A 19,290-nucleotide genomic window follows, 5' to 3' on the forward strand; every position below is an offset into this window, starting at 1 on the left:
AAGCCTTGGAAATGCACCAGGCAGAGATCTGGAAGGGTGCGGGGGGAGGGAAGGGAGGAAGCACGTTAACCAGAATAATTGAAACAGGCTAAGATTCTACAAGCAACTCCCCTCCCCTCCTCCCAGCATAGACAGGGGTCACACACACACCCTGACATAAGCACCGGTCACTCCATGTTTACAATGATTGCTAGTGCTCAGATGGGGCGCTCTGCTGGCCCATCTGTTGCCCTCTCCCCCGGCTGCTTCTCCCCCTGCAGGTGGTGCTCCCTTGCTGGATCGTAAAACAGATGTCCTAAGTGGGGCCCTGATCTCGGGGGGCAGCGGGAGGCTGGAGGGCACTGCTATAACAGACAATATATGAGGAATGTGGCTAAGTCCCAGGCCAGCCCTTATCCGTCTGCAGGGCCGGATCTCCACAGGGCCACCTGCCTCCCCTGCACATCACCCCAGCTACCACTTCACACATAGCCCCTTGGGTTTCCCAGCCCCCCTGGCTGGCCACCCGCCCGAGGGCTCTAGGGGAGAACCCTGGAGCAAGCAACTCCTCATCTCTTACACCTCCTTGCCTCCCACCCACCTCAGACAGTCCCTGGGCAGGGAGACCCTGGGTAGCCAGAGGGCGTGAGGGTGCTGGAGTGGGAGGTCACAGAACACCAGCCTGGTGTGGAGGACCAGGAGGCTCTTAACCAGCAATTCCAAAGAGGCGGGAATGATGCGACCATCTTGGTGGCTGCACAGTTACACTCCATGCAGGGCCCTGGATGGGACAGGTTCAGTTCGGCTGGGGACACAGGCCCAGATCCAGGTTCTTAACTCCCATTGGAATCAGTAGGAATTAGGAGCCTGAATCCTCCTGTGGGGCTGGGCCATAGGCAGGATGCCATGTACAGTACAAAGGGGTGCCAAGCTGCGACCATGACTCAGCGGTCAGGGGGTCTGGAGACCTAAGGCTGTTTCCATGCGAAGACCCACAGTGTTTCAGACACAACCAATTGACACAGGCACTGCCTCCTTGTGTAACAGGCCCCTGCTTAGCTGTAGGCTGGGGAGACTCGACAAGCTGGTTCTCAGAGCCGGGATGGAGAAATTGGACAGATTTTTTCCTTCTGGAAAAGTGTCTAGCTTTGTCTTTCTCCACTGACAGTTCCCCAGCCGCTGCCCCTGGACCTCTCCGTGTGCCAGAGAACACGCTGGGGAAAGAGACCCTCTGGCAAACATTCAGCTGGATGAGTTTGAGTTGGGCACCATGGAGCATGCAGCTTTCACTGGTGTGTCCCATCCCCTGAGGTACCTGACCCTCTCTCAGGTGCTGGGGGAGCTTTTTTGGGGGGGGTAACAGGTGCAGACTGGAACCTTCAGCAGCCCCCCCCCCCCCCAGAGCGTGGGGTGGGCAGCGGTGGTGACGAGGGAGTTGTGGTGGAGGCAGGCCTCACGGGGCATGAGGCGAGCCCTGCAGGGAGATGCAGCGCTGGGAAAGGAGGTGAGGAGGGGAGCAAGGCCATGCAGGAGGCAGTGGTGAAGGAGGGCCTGGGGGCTGTGGGGAAAGGGTGCTCCTGTTTTGTCGTGTTGGCCAGTGTGCGGTGACCTTTGGTTGAGCAATGAGTGAAGCGCACACAGTTCGCTCCCTTGATAAGTGCAGGGAGGGACTTTGCCTGGCCCTGCTGCAGGGAATCTATATAAGTGCTGGTGGGGCCGGGGAAGAGACCTCGCTGCTGCTACTTGCCCATCAGCCTGGGGAAAATGTTCCGCCTCTTCAGTCAAACCAGGCGCTGTTTGCAAGTGAAGCGAGCGCTGAAGAGGCAGGAGTGGCCTCTTCGGCCAGCACACCTCACAGCTGCCGCACAGCAGGCCAGGTGAGGGGCAGATTGGGGAGCTAGGCCTGAGGGTCGGGACATGGGGCACTCTCCTTCGCCCCTGCTGGGACGCTCTGGGAATCCTGGCAGCTCAGTCCCAGTCAGCTGGGAGTGTGTTTGAATAGCTCTCTGCTGGGGAGTGACCTGACTTGCTGTACTCTGCACTCCAGCGTGAGGGAGGCTTTGGCACTGCCAGGGAATGGGGGTCTGACACAACAGCCACACTGAGATCTGGGATCTGGCAGAAGGGAGCGCAGTGCAAAGCTGGTACTGCATTAGGAGGGGATGTGAGCAGGGTGAGGACAGAGCAGTAATACAAAGGGCCCGGGGTTTGACAATAACAGAGTGGAGGGACATAATCCCAAAGGCAGATATGCAGGGGGAGGGAGAGTACGGGTGGAAGACCTGAGCGGGAGGGTGGCAGCTAACTAGACCCAAGTTTGCAGTCTGGGTTGGCTGCACATGCAAAGCCACCCTGTCCCACATCAGAGCGGGGAGAGAGCCTCTCTCTGCAGCTGTGGTGCAGCTACATCTGGAGTATCCGGTGCAGAGGGGCATCCAGCTGGACCCCAAAGAGAAGGATGACGATTTTTGGAAGCATTTCAGAGAAGGGCAGCAACAGGCTGGAGCTGAGAGAAAGCTGCGAAGATTATTTGAATAGTGACGTGATTTGAATAGTAACATGGAGCACTCACTGTACAGAGCACTTTGGGCCTGATGCCAAGCCAGTGAAGACAATGGGAGCCTCTCCATTGACCATGGCCTATGAATTGATCCCTTTTATACATGAACTAATTAGGGTGTAAACAACAGAGCAGGAGAGGACTAGAGAGCTGGGAGTAGTGGTAGGGAATGTAGGTAAAGGCAATGTAATGGAGTATCAGGAGATCTGTTAGGCCGTGGAATAACACCCCAAGGAGCAGAAGGGAGCCCCCTGAGTTTGTCCATTTAACACATGACTGGCAAGAGGACTGGAGGGAACAATCCTTCACCAGCTGGGGGAACGGACTACTCAGAGCTGCAAAAAAGCTTGTTCTTCTCCAAGTAGAGTAACAAACAGAGCTGTTAGTAATAGGGTTGCCAAGTTTGATTGGATGTATTCCTGGAGATTTCATTGCATGACATAATCTTTAATTCCTGGAGACTCCAGGCCAATCCTGGAGGGTTGGCAACCCTAGTTAGCTGTAACTGAAAACAAGGGGTGACTTGGAATTAAACAAACACTGCCTTGGGGGTGGGAGGGGGACAAGTTCTATAGCATGCAGATTCCCTTCTGGAGCATGAATCAAAGCAGCTCTGTGCATGTGTGGAGAGGGGCCCCTGCTGCTGCTTTGCAGACATCTGCAAATGGGGACATCTCTGAGATGGGCTGTGTAGTTAACAGCTTGCTGCCTGCAAGGAGGCTGCTGTGCCCTCTCTTGGCTCTCCAGTCTGTGTTGGGTGAGGGTGTGCAGCCAGATATCACCGCTCGTGAGGGGTCTGCTGTCTCCTCTGGGGTCTGTCTTGGGACAGCGTGTGTTATATGCTGTCACAGTCTCAGGTGTCTGGTATGGCCTCCGTGGCCTGCACTAGGTCTGTGCGTGCACACATTCAGCTGGCTGTGGCCCTGGGGAGTCTGTGATCTCCTCCCACCACATGTTGGAGGACGCTCAGCACTCTCCTTCTCTTTCAGTTTCTCCACTGCTTCTGTGGAGCACTTGTCTCGGTCGGACTCATGGCCGAAGGACGTGGGGATTCTCGCGCTGGAGGTTTACTTCCCTTCGCAGTACGTAGAACAAGTGGAGCTGGAGAAGTATGATGGTGTGGAAGCCGGGAAGTACACCCTGGGCCTGGGCCAGAAGCAGATGGGCTTCTGCTCAGCCCACGAGGACATTAACTCCCTATGCCTGACCGTGGTGCAGCGCCTTGTGGAACGCAGCCGCCTCTCCTGGGACTCCATTGGACGGCTGGAGGTCGGCACAGAGACCATCATTGACAAGTCTAAGGCTGTCAAGACTGTCCTAATGCAGCTCTTCCAGGACTCGGGGAACACGGACGTTGAAGGCATCGACACCACCAACGCCTGCTATGGAGGGACAGCCTCCCTCTTCAACTCTGCTGACTGGGTGGAGTCCAGCTCCTGGGACGGTGAGTGACATCCAGCTAGCATGGGTGTAGATGACACTGCTCTGCCACCCAGGGCCCAGCCAGGGCTGCCAGTGAGAGATGGCCAGCGGCAGTAGGGCAGGTTCTTGGGGGAATGGCTGCCCCGGCTTCATAGTGGTTGATACCCCAAACTGGTGGCCTTCCAGGCTCTGAACTGAGGCCTTGAGGGAGACAGTGTTTAGAAGATAGTGGGGGTTTGGTTTAGGGTTGCCAGGTGTCTAATTTTTGACCGGAATGTTAAAAGTCCAGTTGGTGGCACAGCGGGGCTAAGGCAGGCTCCCTGCCTGCCGTGGCTCTGCGTGGCTCCCAGAAGTGGTGGCATGTCTGACCCCAAGGCGCAGGGGCGGTGAGGGAGGCTCTGCGCGCTGCCCCCATCCCGAGCACTGCTCCACAGCTGCCAGACATGCTGCCGCTTCAGGGAGCCATCTGAGGTAAGCCCTGCCTGGCCGTAGCCCATAGCCCATAGCCCACATCCCCTCCTGCACCCCAAACCCCTCAACCCTGGCCCCACTGCAAAGCTCGCACCCGGAGCCAGAGCCCACACCCCAACCCCCACCTCAGCCTGGAGCCTCCTCCCGCACCCTGAACCCCTCATTTCTGGCCCCACCCCAGAGCCCGTACCCCCAGCTGGATCCTCATCCCTTCCTACACCCCAACCTCCTCCCCAGCCCTGAACCCCCTCCTGAACCCCAAAGCCCTCATCCCTAGCCCCACCCCAGAGCCCCCACTCCCAGCCGGAGCCCTCACTTCCTTCCGCACCCCAACGCCCTGCCCCAGCCGGGTGAAAATGAGCGAACGAGCAAGGGAGGAGGAGAGGGAGGGGTGATGGAGTGAGTGGGGGTGGGCATTGGAGAAGGGGTGGAGCAGGGGCAGGGCCTCAGGGAAGGGGCGGGGCAAGGATGTTCTGGTTTCTGCCATCAGAAAGTTGGCAACCCTAGTTTGGTTACAAATTGGCAGTGTGCTCTCTGGGCTGGACCTGCTACACTGGAACTGAAGTGTCTGAATCAGGTCTGGTGCTGTGTCTGGCCTCCCTGTCTGTCTCCCCATGGCTTCCCTTACAGCAGCCTTGCTGGGAGCCCCCTGAGCGGCCACTGGGCCTCGCCTGGTGCAGCTGCTCAGCAGCTCCCCCGCTGGCTACCTGCAGTATCACAGGAGGGAGGAAAGCAGCTCTGATTTTGCTGCATTGGAGCTATAGGGAGAGCAGGCTGGGAGCTTGGCTGCACCAGGAGCTGCAAGGAGGGAGGCACAGGAACTAGCTACACTCACTGGGGAATTCTCCTCATGGTCGGGGAATCCCCAGCAAGGTGCTTGCCCAGGGTTTCTGCTCCCTGGGTGTGGAGCAGCTACTGTTACCTAAGGACTTGGGGAGTGTCTGCAGAGATCAAAGGTCCAACTCTGTCTTGCGGCGGGGATGCCAGCCCGGCCTGCAGCCTCAGAGGGTGCTGCAGGGAACAGCAGGCTCCGGCTTCTGTTGCCGTTAAATCAGTGTCAGATGGAAGCAGAGTTGTTCAGTACAAGTTCTAGTTGCTTTAATGCGGAGCAGACATCCCAAGCAGTGCAATAGCAGGGGATGGGCCGCTCTGTGCTGGTTGGGGCCACTTGATGTTTTTTAAGCATGTTCAGCCCTCAGGCTGAAAGAGTTGAGTCCTGTTGTCTCCCATAATGAGGAACATGGCCAAGCCCCAGGCAAGCAGCCTGGCCTCTGTAGTCCCAGAGCTCCACAGTCCTGTCTCCATAGTCCTAACCCCTGCCCCCTTTTTGTGGGGTAGGTAGATGCACATCTGTGACAGTAAGGCAGCAGGCGACATCTGAAACCATGTCACCATGGCAGTTTGGCCATGCCCCTTTCTGCACAGGGGACCCTGTAAACGTCTGCTTGGCAGATTGGGACTTTAAAGGTGACTTTCAAAGCTTTCTTCCCCCGCAAAATTGCACTTGTGCCCTTTTCTTGATTTTTAGGATGTAAAGAGGGCTGGAAAGGCTTCTAAAGTTATCCTTGTGTCCTTGCCTTAAAAGGATCCAGATTCAGTGCTGGCTCTGGGCTTCCCTGGTTTAGTTGTAGGACCTCTTGGCTATTTCAGAGGATGTCTGTTGTTCTCTCTTACAGGGATGTTGCATATTTAGCAAAGGCTTCCTCCCACCGACACGTTACTTGCTGAAGTGAAGTCGATGCTAACAAAAGCAAACATGGACTAAAGCCTTCATCTCACCTTGGGTGCCACTTTTTTGAGTCTTGTAATGTCCTGACTGCACGAGTTGTCTGGCAGCATCCCAGGCTTCCTGGCTAGGCCGCTCTGAATTTCTAACATACAAACAAGGAGGAAGAAACCTTTTTAAATAAAAAGCTTAAACATGTCAGGCTCCCTTTATCCATCAAAGGGTCTATCCATCAAAGCAAGGCGGTGGTGGTGAAAAGGGCACATGCTCAGTTTTGTTTCCCTTGCAGGTCACAAGTCTCAAGGGATTTTTCCACCTTACATATATGCAAACTTAACCACAGTGTAACTTTTGGCAGAGGGATAAACAGAGTTTTAGACTTGTATGTGATTTTTTTCATGTTTATGCCTAACCATTCTGTGTTCTCATCCTATCCTAGGGCGCTATGCAGTGGTGGTCTGTGGTGACATTGCAGTCTATGCCACTGGCAATGCCCGTCCCACAGGAGGGGCAGGAGCTGTAGCGATGCTGGTTGGACCAGGGGCCCCTCTGGTGCTAGAGAGAGGTTGGTACTGTTAATAGAATGACTTTGTCTTTCCTAGGAATGTTTGGTGCTTGGCCAGAGCTGCCCAGGTTCTAGGAATAGGCCACTGTCCAGGGGCAGCTTAGCCCTGGAGACACATGGTCCCAGGTTGTGTCTCTGGACATCAATCCTTCCTGAGCCTTGCAGCAATTGGTCTCCTGTGGAATTCATATTTCAGGATGAGGGAGGCACATGGGGCACTTCATGGCTCTTAATAAGATGATCAGTAATGAGTAAGGGCTATGGTTTTGGTCTGAAGTCAGTGGGAGCTGCTGTGTGCTCAGCACCCACTCAACTTGGGTTAATTCATAAGTAGGCACCTAAGAGCCTAATTCTAGGCTCCTTTTTTCAAAATCTTGGCCACTAAGTCTGTGTATGAAAAGAAAATTGTCGAGTACCAAGTCCAAGCTGCTGCAGTCTCCTCCATGCAGAGGTGAATTGTGCAAAGGAGGCCTTCATGAAAATAAAATGTAAAAGAGGAAAGAACTTCTCAGATGCAGTCATCTTACAAGCCTGATGTCTGGCTCCTCAGAACTACTTAAACCTCATGGAAAGAGACATTTGGAGTGGTGCCCCAGTGCGTCAGTGCTTCCCTTTGGCCAGACAGGGCACTGCACAAAGTCCGCTTGGATCAGCGGGGTGGTCAGTCCACTCTTCTTCTCTGACTCTCTGTAGTCCTGTTCTGGGGTCAAAGATGTTAATTTCCATCCCACTGGGGTTTATGGACTTCCCCTTATGCTTGGCGGGGGTTAGCTGGGCCTTGTCCTCAAGGGGCCGAGAACCCCCTTTGGCTGTTAAGGGGTAAGTGTGGGAACCCGGGCCCACCCAGTCCGCTGGGTCCAACTTAGGGCCCTGAATCCAGGCAGGCAGAATCAGTCCTCCACAATTCTCCTGCTGTGCCCTGAGCTTCTTCCTATATCCCTTGGGTCTGTCGGTTTCTGCAGCCTGTGGCTCTGGCTATTTTGTCTCTGGGTCATTGTCATTCTGGGGCAGCCTCTCACTAGCTTCCTGGCAGGACCCTCGGTCCCTGGCCTGCTTGCCTTCTCTGGCAGCCACCAACCGCTCTGCTTTTCAGCTCTGTTATTCTCCTAGCTGCTGTGAGGCTGCTGATCAAGGTTGATCAGCAGTTCCTCTAGTAACTCCTTGGTTGCCAGGTCCACATGGGATCTACACGCCCCATGACATGATGCAACATGTAACATGGTCTTAAAGCTAATTGCGAAGAATTGCTGAATTTTCACAGCCGCCATCAGCCTCGTGGTTGGCTAAATAAAGAGAGAATGATTGAAGCCCCAGCTTCAACAATATGTGGTGGCAGTCTCAAAGAAACTATGTGTCAAGTGTGAATTGGCCTGGCTGCACTGAGGGCAGTGTAGCTATGTCACCTTTCACCAGCTGAGACTCTGGCCCTGTGTCTGTGCATTTCCATCCAGCTAGCATAAGTGTGGTGAAACTTGTCATAAGCACAAGGACTTTGATGGAAACAGAGCACATGGTTTAGGCAACAAAGGATTTTACTAAGAGACACTAAATTTGCAAAAACAAATAAAGGGTTTTTTGGAAGATCTTGCCAAATTACAAACCATGGACACAACTGTCCCAGGCCCAGTACACATGTGGCTTGACCTAATTAACAACAAAGGACTGGAAGTATACAAGAGATATAAAATAAATAAATACAAAGATCCAGAGAAGCTGAGATCTTTCCATAATCTGGCCAACATGACTGATCCAGGAACAGGCTACTTTAGCTGTGCCCATTCCCAGGACTCAAGTGTGTTATGGTTCAAACACACCTTTTCCCTGACATCTGGCAAATGGAGCAGGCACTACACAGCCCTCTGTCTTACCCATCACTGTCCAAGCTGGGATGAATCATACAAGAAAACAGAGCAATCTAAGAGCACGGATATCAGACTCCTGCTGCCTGTGCACAGCTCAGGAAGGTTCCTAGCCGCAGGCCTGAAGCAGGCAGCGCGAAGCTATATGAACTCAGACTGATGTTGATCTGTGTGAGATCCACTGCCAGCAAACAATGCATGTCCTTATCAGTGATGTAGTCCCAGAGACCGCCTGTGTCACAGAGACCAGGTTGGGTGGGCGCGCTGGTGTCACGGACTCACAGGTCGTGCCCACTCTGGGCCCCGTACGGTCCCTGGGGGGAACCCCCTTCAGTGTGACAGCCCTTCTCGGGGGTCCACTCTCTCTCCGGGGTTAAACCCCTCCGCCTCCTGGAACCACACCTCTCTGAGCCTTAGCACGCCTGTCTCTCACCGTGGGCCCCCTCAGGGAGTCCGCTCGCTCTGGACCCCCGGGGCCTCCGCTCCCAGAGGGAATAATGCAACTCTGTTCTCTAGACCGGAGCGACTCTCAGCCAGTGTAAAACAGGAGAGTTTATTGAGCATCTGAACGCAGCATAGGAAACTCTCAGGGCCCTGAGGCCTGGCCTCCCTCAGCACAGTACATCTAAGTCTCCCCTGCATCCAGGTGGGCTCTGCCTACTCTCTCCCTCCAGTCCTGAGCCCCCGTGCTTTCCAGCTGGGCATCCAATATCACCTCCTCCAGGTCCTGCCTCTGTCCTTTGTCTTCTGTCATGGTAAACAGTGTGGCCTGGGCCTCCTCTCCTCTCAGCCGTCCTTTGCTCCCCACTGGCTGGAACTGACTGGTCAGGTCACCGGGGTTCTCTCTCTGCAGCCCATTGACCTCCCACTGGCCAGAACTGGCTGTGATTCCCAAGCTGGGCCTCCTGGTCACCAGTCGCTGGGGTATCCGTCCTCCAGGCCATTGGCTTGGGTCCCAAGTTCCGTTGCTGGTCCTCTGTAACAACAAACTCCCTCTCCCATCATCTCGTTAAACCAGTAACACCCAGGGAAACTGAGTCCCACCCTGTCTGCATTGCAAACCATTGAAAAACCAAGAAAAACCCAAGAGAATCTCCACTTCCTCACAGCTGGCTCACTGTCTCCCCCAGCCTGTCTCAGGGCCAGGAACCAGGTGGCACTTCATTTGTCTTCTCTGCAAAGGTCAAGTTCGAATGAGGTGCCTCTGGTGAATGGCTTTAGATGACCTTGTCTTACCGGATGCTAGAACCAGGAGCCATTGCTAACCTAGAGCTCACGTTCACAGACAGACTACGGGTTCACTACACTGACCCTTGTTAGCAATGCTGGCGCATGCCCCAGACTTGGTGTCCTGGGAGACGTTAACATGCGTGCTGACAAGGCCTCCAATGCTAAAGCCTAAAGTCCTCACTTGCAGCCCTCGGATCTCACAGGCTGTCTCTGGTCCAACCCACACAGTGGGTCACACCTAGGTCTTTGGAGTCGATTCGCTGCTGATCACATCACAGCCCAGTCACTGGCTGGGCTGGACCTTCACCTCCGTCAGGCAGCGACCTGGGAGCTGTGAGAGCTCTGACAAGGCCCGTGAGTCTGACCTGACCACACAGCCTCTTAGATGCTATTGAATTCCAGCACAGCCGCCCGCCCAGCACAGAATGGGGAGTCGAGGAACCGGTGAATCATCATCCTGGTACTTCCGCCTTGACCTCTGACACACTGTCTCCCCACCCCCACAGCCCCTCCATCTCTGTCACCCAGCTGTTCCCAACTCTGAGCTGGATGGGGGGTCGGAATCTCGAGTGTGGATGGCAGAAAATGAAGGCTGAAGCAGACTGAAACACACAGCTGCCCCAGGCCTAAGCTGAGGCTGTATTACAGGCCCTGAACTGTCGTAGCTGCCCTAAGGAGCTGTCCAGGATGGTAAACAGCTTCCTCAATCCTGAGGGCCTACAGCCTGCACCAGAGCCCAACACCAAGGACTGCAAAGAACCATTGTCCTGCTGCACTGAAAGGTTAATGCCCGTTCAGGAAGGCTTCAAAACAGGGCCCTCTCTGCCTGTATCCAGCTACCAGCAGCCCATTCCTGGAGTTCAGCATATTCACTCCTCAGGGAAGACTGGAAACCCTACAGCAGCTTGAATCCACCCCAGGCCCTTCCTGGCTAGTGAAGGAGAGTCCTGAGCAACCAGCCTCATTCAGGGAAGGAATCTTCCCTTCCCCCTTCAAACATGCAACTGTCCAAGCAGCACTGAAGAAACCTGCCCTGGACACATCGGTTCTAGCTGAGCACTGTCTAGTATCAATCTCCCACTCCTGAGCAAGCTCGCAGAGTCATTAACCAAAGGCCAACTATATGCCCATCTAACTGAAGCTAATATTCCAGACCTGGCATAATCTGGATTCGGGGCAGGATATGGGCCTGAAATTGCTTCAGTGGCACTGCTGGATGAACTCCTGCTGTCAGTGGATAGAGGGCAGACATCCAATCTCAGCCTCCTTGATTTCTCTGCAGCATTCCCCACGGTCAGCCATGAGGTACAGCTGTCCTGCCTCTGAGAGGTGACAGGTCCCGGGGAGCGCAGTAAAATGGTTTAAATTCATCCGGTAGGGACACACTCAAGCAGCAGTGATAGGAAACTGCACTTCTGCCTCTGAACCCATCGCTGGTGGAGTCCCTGATCCTAAGTCAGCATCTACATGCAGCCCCTAGGTGAACTGGTCAGAGGACATAGACTCAAGTGCAGCGATATGCAGATGACACACCGCTCTACCTCTCCTTCACCACATACAATCACACCACTGTCACCAGGATGGCCAGTGCTGGCGGCCGGAGGAAGCACTTTGAGGAGTTTGCAGCCATGGTGGCACAACTGGTCAGCTGGTCAGTTTAGTCCATAGCTTAGGAGGCTCCTGAATTCCTTGCTGACGCTGAGCTCTCCTGTGGCAGTGTCCACGAGAAACACTTTCTGCTATCTCCATCTGGCTGGGGAACTCTGCCCCATGCTGGCAGATGACAGCCTGGCCCCAGTTGTACACACCTTCGTCACCTCTCGGATGGGCTGCAGCAGTGTGGTACACCTGGCCATGAAACCGGCAGCACTTAGTAAACTCAAGCTAATATAGGATAGGGCAGCACATCTCCTTAGCAACATGGGATGCCATGGGCCCAACAAACCATCCTCTGTCCCCTATGCCAGCTTCCCATAGAATATCGGGTTCACTGCCTGTCAAGGTTCCTTCCCCACTCTGAACTCTAGGGTACGGATGTGGGGACCTACATGAAAGACCCCCTAAGCTTATTCTTACCAGCTTAGGTTAAAAACTTCCTCAAGGTACAAACTTTGCCTTGTCCTTGAACCCTATGCTGCCACCACCAAGCGTGTTAAACAAAGAACAGGGAAAGAGCCCACTTGGAGACGTCTTTCCCCAAAATATCCCCCCAAACCCTTTACCCCCTTTCCTGGGGAAGGCTTGATTAAAAATCCTCACCAATTTGCATAGGTGAACACAGACCCAAACCCTTGGATCTTAAGAACAATGAAAAAGCAATCAGGTTCTTAAAAGAAGAATTTTAATTAAAGAAAAAGTAAAAGAATCACCTCTGTAAAATCAGGATGGTAAATACCTTACAGGGTAATCAGATCCAAAACATAGAGAATCCCTCTAGGCAAAACCTTAAGTTACAAAAAGACACAAAAACAGGAATATACATTCCATTCAGCACAGCTATTTTACCAGCCATTAAACAAAAGGAAATCTAACACATTTCTAGCTAGATTACTTACTAACTTAAGGAGTTATGAAGAGCATTCCTGATCTGTTCCCGGAAAAAATATCACACAGCCAGCCAGACCCTTTGTCCCCCCCCCCAGCTTTAAAAGTATCTTGTCTCCTCATTGGTCATTTTGGTCAGGTGCCAGTGAGGTTATCTTAGCTTCTTAACCCTTTACAGGTGAAAGGGTTTTGCCTCTGGCTGGGAGGGATTTTATAGTTCTGTATACAGAAAGGTGGTTACCCTTCCCTTTATATTTATGACACGCCCCCCAAATCATAGCTATGGTGAAACACTGGCTGTGATTTCTTCTTGGAGCTCTAGGAGAAAACAGAGTTAACAAGACACGTGCACCTCTAAATATACAACCAAGTATATAAAGACTAACAATATTTTCCACATCTCAAGGACGATTTTAACCAGTTGATTCTGGGAAACTTTCATGGGAGAGTGCATCAGCCACTTTGTTAGAAGCTCCTGAGATGTTTTGCATGTCAAAATCAAAATCTTGGAGAGCTAAACTCCACCGAATAAGTTTTTTGTTATTTCCCGTGGCTGTATGAAGCCACTGTAGCGCAGCATAGTCAGTTTGCAGGTGGAAACACCATCCCCAAACGTATGGGAGTAGCTTTTCCAGAGCGTAGACAATGGCATAACATTCCTTTTCACTGATTGACCAGTCGCTTTCCCTCTCAGACAGCTTCTTGCTGAGAAACACGACAGGATGGAATTCTTGATCTGGTCCTTCCTGCATTAAAACTGCTCCCACACCACGCTTGGACGCATCTGTGGTTACTAGGAATGGTTTGTCAAAGTCTGGGGCCCTTAGCACAGGGTCAGACATGAGTGTCGCTTTAAGCTGGGTAAAGGCTTTCTGACACTCTTCGGTCCACTGAACAGCATTTGGCTGTTTCTTTTTGGTTAGGTCTGTCAGTGGGGCGGTGATTTGGCTGTATTGCGGTACAAATCGCCTGTAATATCCAGCCAAGCCTAAGAAGGATTGGACCTGTTTCTTTGACTTTGGGACAGGCCACTTTTGGATAGCATCCACTTTGGCCTGAAGGGGGTTGATAGTTCCTTGACCCACATGGTGTCCAAGGTAAGTCACTCTTTTTAGGCCTGTTTGACACTTCTTAGCCTTAACAGTTAGTCCTGCCTCCCTTCTGCGCTTAAAGACTTTTTGTAGATGTTCCAGGTGTTCTGCCCAGGAATCCGAAAATATGGCCACATCATCAAGGTAGGCGACTGCATAGTCTCCCAGTCCTGCTAGGAGACCATCTACAAGTCTTCGGAAGATGGCGGGTGCATTCCGCAGCCTGAAAGGGAGCACATTAAATTCATACAGCTTGACATGTGTGGTGAAGGCTGATCTTTCCTTGGCGGATTCATCTAGCGGTACCTGCCAGTACCCCTTGGTTAAGTCCAAGGTAGAGATGAACTGGGCCCATCCCAGTTTCTCTAATAGTTCATCTGTGCGTGGCACTGGATAGTTGTCTGGGCGAGTTACAGCATTTAGCTTACGGTAGTCCACGCAAAAATGTATCTCCCCATCTGTCTTGGGAACTAAAACCACTGGAGATACCCATGCACTGCCAGAGGGGTGGATTACACCCATCTGTAACATATCCTGGATCTCCCGTTGTATAGCAGTTTTAGCTTGAAGAGACACCCGGTAAGGTTGGACTTTAATTGGGTGAGCATTACCTGTGTCAATGGAGTGGTATGCCCGTTCAGTCAGTCCCGGGGTGGCTGAGAATGTCGGCGCATAGCTAGTGCACAGCTCCTTGATCTGCTGTCACTGCATACGCCCAAGGGTCATGGAGAGGTTCACCTCTTCCATGCCACCAGCACTTTTCCCTTCATAGTAGACGCCTTCAGGCCACTCAGCGTCATCTCTTCCCTGGGATGTAAAATAACAAACCTTTAATTCTCCAGAATAAAAGGGCTTTAGAGAATTAATATGATACACCTTAGATTTTTGGTTGGAGGTGGTGAATGCTATGAGATAATTAACAGCTCCCAAGCACTCTTGGACTGTGAATGGCCCTTCCCACGACGCTTCCATTTTATGGGCCTGGAGCGCCTTTAAGACCATGACCTGGTCCCCTACTTTGAAGGAACGCTCTCTGGCATGTTTATCATACCATGCTTTTTGCTCTTTTTGAGCATCCTGTAGGTTTTCTTTAGCAAGGGCTAGAGAGGTTCAGAGGGTGTTTTGTAGGTTGGTTACAAAGTCCAGAATGTTAGTTCCTGGAGAAGGTGTAAACCCCTCCCATTGCTGCTTCACCAACTGTAATGGCCCCTTAACCTCGCGGCCATATACAAGTTCAAATGGTGAAAACCCTAAACTGGGATGTGGTACAACTCTGTAGGCAAAGAGCAACTGTTGCAACACTAGGTCCCAAACATTGGAGTGCTCATTTACGAATTTACTTATCATGGCCCCCAAAGTTCCATTAAACTTCTCCACCATGCCATTTGTTTGATGGTGGTAAGGAGTGGCAACCAAGTGATTTACCCCATGAGCTTCCCAAAGGCTTTCCATAGTTCCTGCCAGGAAATTAGTTCCTGCATCTGTGAGGATGTCGGAGGGCCAACCTACCCTGGCAAAAATGTCTGTTAGTGCCTGGCACACACTTTTAGCCCTAGTGTTGCTTAGAGCTACTGCTTCTGGCCATCGGGTGGCAAAATCTATGAAAGTCAGTATGTGCTGCTTTCCTCTGGGTGTCTTTTTCAGAAAACGACCCAGAATATCCACAGCTACTCGCTGAAATGGAACCTCAGTGATGGGGAGTGGCTGGAGAGGGGCTTTGACCTGGTCTTGGGGTTTTCCCACTCTTTGACACACCTCACAAGACCGGACATAGGTAGAAAAATCCTTGCTCATTCCCTCCCAGTGGAACAACTTTCCCAAATGGTCTTTGGTTCTGTTCACCCCGGCATGGCCACTAGGATGATCGTGGGCTAAGCTTAATAGCTTTACCCAGTACTTAGTTGGAACTACCAACTGTCTTTGAGGATGCCAGTCTTCCTGGTGTCCACCAGAAAGAGTTTCCTTGCATAAAAGTCCTCTTTCTACATCAAACCTGGATCAATTAGAAGAGCTGAGAGGCGGTGGGTTGCTCTGTGCCATCGTCCAAGCTCTTAGGAGGCTTTCATCTGCTTCCTGTTTGCTCTGGAACTGTTCCCTTGAGGCTGGAGACATCAGTTCCTCATTGGATTGTGGATTTGGGCTTGGTCCCTCTGGAAGCGATGTAGGGGATGGGGCTGTTTCCATTGACTGTGAACCACTTTCCGCTGGTGCACTATGTTGAGGTTCAGGCTCTGGCTGAGCCTCTTGTGTAGGGTTATCTGCTGCTGCCAGTGCAGGTTCGGTGGGGCCCTCTGGTGTTGGGGTTGCAAGTAATGGATTCAGTGCTGGCAATGGTTCTGGTGCTGGTTGTTCCGCCAGTTCCGGTTCTGGGACTGGCTCTGTCTGGGTCTCTGGGACTGGATCCACTACTGCCATTGCAGACATTGGCATGGGGTCTGGTTCCATTACCTCTGGCCAGGTCCTGGTAGAAGTTTCTGGAACAGAGCTAGGCATGTCAGCTTGCTTAGCCTGGCTGCGGGTGACCATTCCCACCCTCTTGGCTAGCTTCACATGATTGGCCAAGTCTTCCCCCAACAGCATGGGGATGGGATAATCATCACAGACGGCAAAAGTCCATGTTCCTGACCAGCCCTTGTACTGGACAGGCAACTTGGCTGTAGGCAAATTGAAAGAGTTGGACTTGAAAGGTTGAATTGTCACTTGGATCTCTGGGTTAGTTAAATTGGGGTCCAGTAAGGAAGCATGGATAGCCGACACTTGCGCTCCGGTGTCCCTCCACGCAGTGACCTTCTTTCCACCCACACTCACAGTTTCCCTCTGCTCCGAGGGTATCTGGGAGGCATCTGGGCCTGAGGACCTCTGGTGTGATTCCGGTGCAATGAACTGTAATCTGTTGGGGTTCTTGGGGCAGTTGGCCTTTACATGCCCCGACTTGTTACATTTAAACATCGTCCAGCTGACGGGTCATTGGGGCGAGGTGGGTTGCTGGAGAACGGTGTGGCAGGACAATAAGGTGTCTGGAGCATTGCTCGGTGTTTAGTTGGGGTCTTGGGTTGTCCCCGGTAGTAGGGTGAGTTCGGAGGTTGTCCCTTCTGATCTACACTCCAACTGCAACCAGGATTGTTCCTCTCTCCTCCCTCCACCCGTTTTGTTCCAGTTTGCCCCTTCTGATATTCGCCCCAACTGCTACTAGTTTTTTTCTTTTCTGCCACCTCCACCAATTTGGCTCCAATCTCCCCCACCTCGATTACAGTTTTGGGCTTCCCGTCTAGGATGTATCTTTCTATATCCTCAGGAACACCCTGTAAGAACTGCCCCATTTGCATTAGGAAGGGCAACTCTTCTGGAGATTTAACACTTGCTCCTGATATCCAGACATCCCAATGTTTCCCAATGTAGTAGGCATGTCGGGTAAATGAGAGGTCTGGTTTCCACCTTATGGCTCTGAACCGCCAACGGGAATGCTCGGGTGTTAGCCCCATTCTGACTCTTGCCTTGGTTTTAAACAGTTCATACTTGTTCATGTGTTCCTTAGGCATTTCAGCCGCCACCTCTGCTAAGGGTCCACTGAGCTGCGGCCTCAGCTCTACCATGTACTGGTCTGTAGAGATGCTGTACCCAAGGCAGGCCCTTTCGAAGTTTTCTAAGAAGGCCTCGGTACCATCGCCTGCTTTGTAGGTGGGGAACTTCCTGGGATGTGAAGCGGTACCTGGAGAAGGAGTGCTAGGGTTTGTTGGTATATTCTGCTGAGCCTTTGCCTTCTCCATCTCCAGTGCATGCTTCCTCTCTTTTTCCTTTTCCTCCTCAGCATGCTTCCTCTCTTTTTCCTTTTCCTCCTCAGCATGCTTCCTCTCTTTTTCCTTTACCTCCATAGCTCTCCTGTGGGCAGCCTGCATTTAATTTTCCTTTGCCTCCATTTCTCTCCTGTGGGCAGCCTCTTTGGCTTTTTCTGCCTTGGGTTCTGTCATCTTAGCCTCTCTGTTTTTAACTAACTTTACACCCGAGAGTTTAAAAAAAAAACAACAAAAAAAACCTGGCTTGTAAAATTTAGTTGTGCTGTAACCTGATACCTATGTTCTGTGATAGCTATTCTCAGCCTACAGAAAAATCCTCTAGCTGCTCTTAGCTAAAAAAAAAAACCTCTTCAGGTCTGGGAAAAACTTGTGAATTTCCCTGCAGGAGGTTAACTACCCTGCCTTTAGGTAGAGAAAACTCCAGCTCACAAAAGGAAGATCCCTTTGTTATGCTTGCTGCTATCCCCTTTTACAAAACCCTTTTAAAAGCCTGCTGTGCTTCTGGTTCAAAATGATCTAAAAAAAAATAAAAAATCTCAAAATGATCCCACCGCTCTGCCACCATGTCAAGGTTCCTTCCCCACTCTGAACTCTAGGGTACAGATGTGGGGACCTGCATGAAAGACCCCCTAAACTTATTCTTGCCAGCTTAGGTTAAAAACTTCCTCAGGGTACAAACTTTGCCTTGTCCTTGAACCCTATGCTGCCACCACCAAGCGTGTTAAACAAAGAACAGGGAAAGAGCCCACTTGGAGACGTCTTTCCCCAAAATATCCCCCCAAACCCTTTACCCCCTTTCCTGGGGAAGGCTTGATTAAAAATCCTCACCAATTTGCATAGGTGAACACAGACCCAAACCCTTGGATCTTAAGAACAATGAAAAAGCAATCAGGTTCTTAAAAGAAGAATTTTAATTAAAGTAAAAGAATCACCTCTGTAAAATCAGGATGGTAAATACCTTACAGGGTAATCAGATCCAAAACATAGAGAATCCCTCTAGGCAAAACCTTAAGTTACAAAAAGACACAAAAACAGGAATATACATTCCATTCAGCACAGCTATTTTACCAGCCATTAAACAAAAGGAAATCTAACACATTTCTAGCTAGATTACTTACTAACTTAAGGAGTTATGAAGAGCATTCCTGATCTGTTCCCGGAAAAAATATCACACAGCCAGCCAGACCCTTTGTCCCCCCCCAGCTTTAAAAGTATCTTGTCTCCTCATTGGTCATTTTGGTCAGGTGCCAGTGAGGTTATCTTAGCTTCTTAACCCTTTACAGGTGAAAGGGTTTTGCCTCTGGCTGGGAGGGATTTTATAGTTCTGTATACAGAAAGGTGGTTACCCTTCCCTTTATATTTATGACACTGCCTCAGTCCTTACCTTCCAGGTGCTCGATCTCTGCTTTGTCCCAGGGTATCTAAGAGGCCAGGCTTAAAGCTCCAGGATGAGGACTGTGGTCGACAACTTTGCACCTCAGGCAGAATGGACCTCCCTACCATAAGGGAAAAGCTCGTGTGTGTGTTGGAGACTGAGCTTTCTTGGGGGCTGGGCTGGAATGAACTCCCCTAGGAACCCAGGACCATCCCATCCTTCACCACCTTCCCTTCCCAGTGCCCAACACATTTCTTTGATCTGTCTTCTCTGTTATAAGCACAGAGCAGCACGTACATATTTATATAAAAACACTCCAAGCACTCTGCCACACTCAGAATTTCCCCTTTAGAGGGAGGCTAAGAGAAAGGGGGCCACACGCACAAGATGTTAGTCGTGTTGCGTTATGCACAACTGGAAGGTGCTCAGATACTACACGGACAGGGATGGTAGAAGAATCTACCTACCTTTCCAGTGTATCCTGAGAAGGTTCTCTTCATAGAAAAGATCTCAAATATGCAGGCTATAGAATGAGGTCAGAGCAGGAAGAGGAGGTGGAAAAGTGGCTCATGAAATGTAATTTTGTGAATTTTACGGGATGAATATTTTGTGTGTAAAGGGCTGTGGTGGGTTTTGGCTGAGAGGTTTGTTGCAGGTGGGGGGCTGGTATGGAG

General features: G+C 51.6%; 1 protein-coding gene across 2 annotated transcripts in view; it reads left to right on the forward strand.

Moving 5' to 3' along the window:
• Positions 1 to 1,640: 1,640 nt before the first annotated feature.
• HMGCS2 (3-hydroxy-3-methylglutaryl-CoA synthase 2) overlaps positions 1,641 to 19,290 on the forward strand; it is a 32,562-nt gene continuing 14,912 nt past the window's right edge. Inside the window, exons 1-3 of one of the 2 annotated variants that reach the window (XM_074960865.1) lie at positions 1,641 to 1,856; positions 3,529 to 3,983; positions 6,598 to 6,723. In XM_074960865.1, coding sequence (XP_074816966.1) covers positions 1,744 to 1,856; positions 3,529 to 3,983; positions 6,598 to 6,723 — 694 coding nt within the window. In that variant the 5' untranslated portion in view covers positions 1,641 to 1,743. The remainder of the gene's footprint in view (positions 1,857 to 3,528; positions 3,984 to 6,597; positions 6,724 to 19,290) is intronic. The other variant, XM_074960864.1, reaches the window with a different exon arrangement.

This window comes from Natator depressus, chromosome 8 (assembly GCF_965152275.1).
Source record: "Natator depressus isolate rNatDep1 chromosome 8, rNatDep2.hap1, whole genome shotgun sequence".
NCBI classification, from domain to species: domain Eukaryota; kingdom Metazoa; phylum Chordata; order Testudines; family Cheloniidae; genus Natator; species Natator depressus.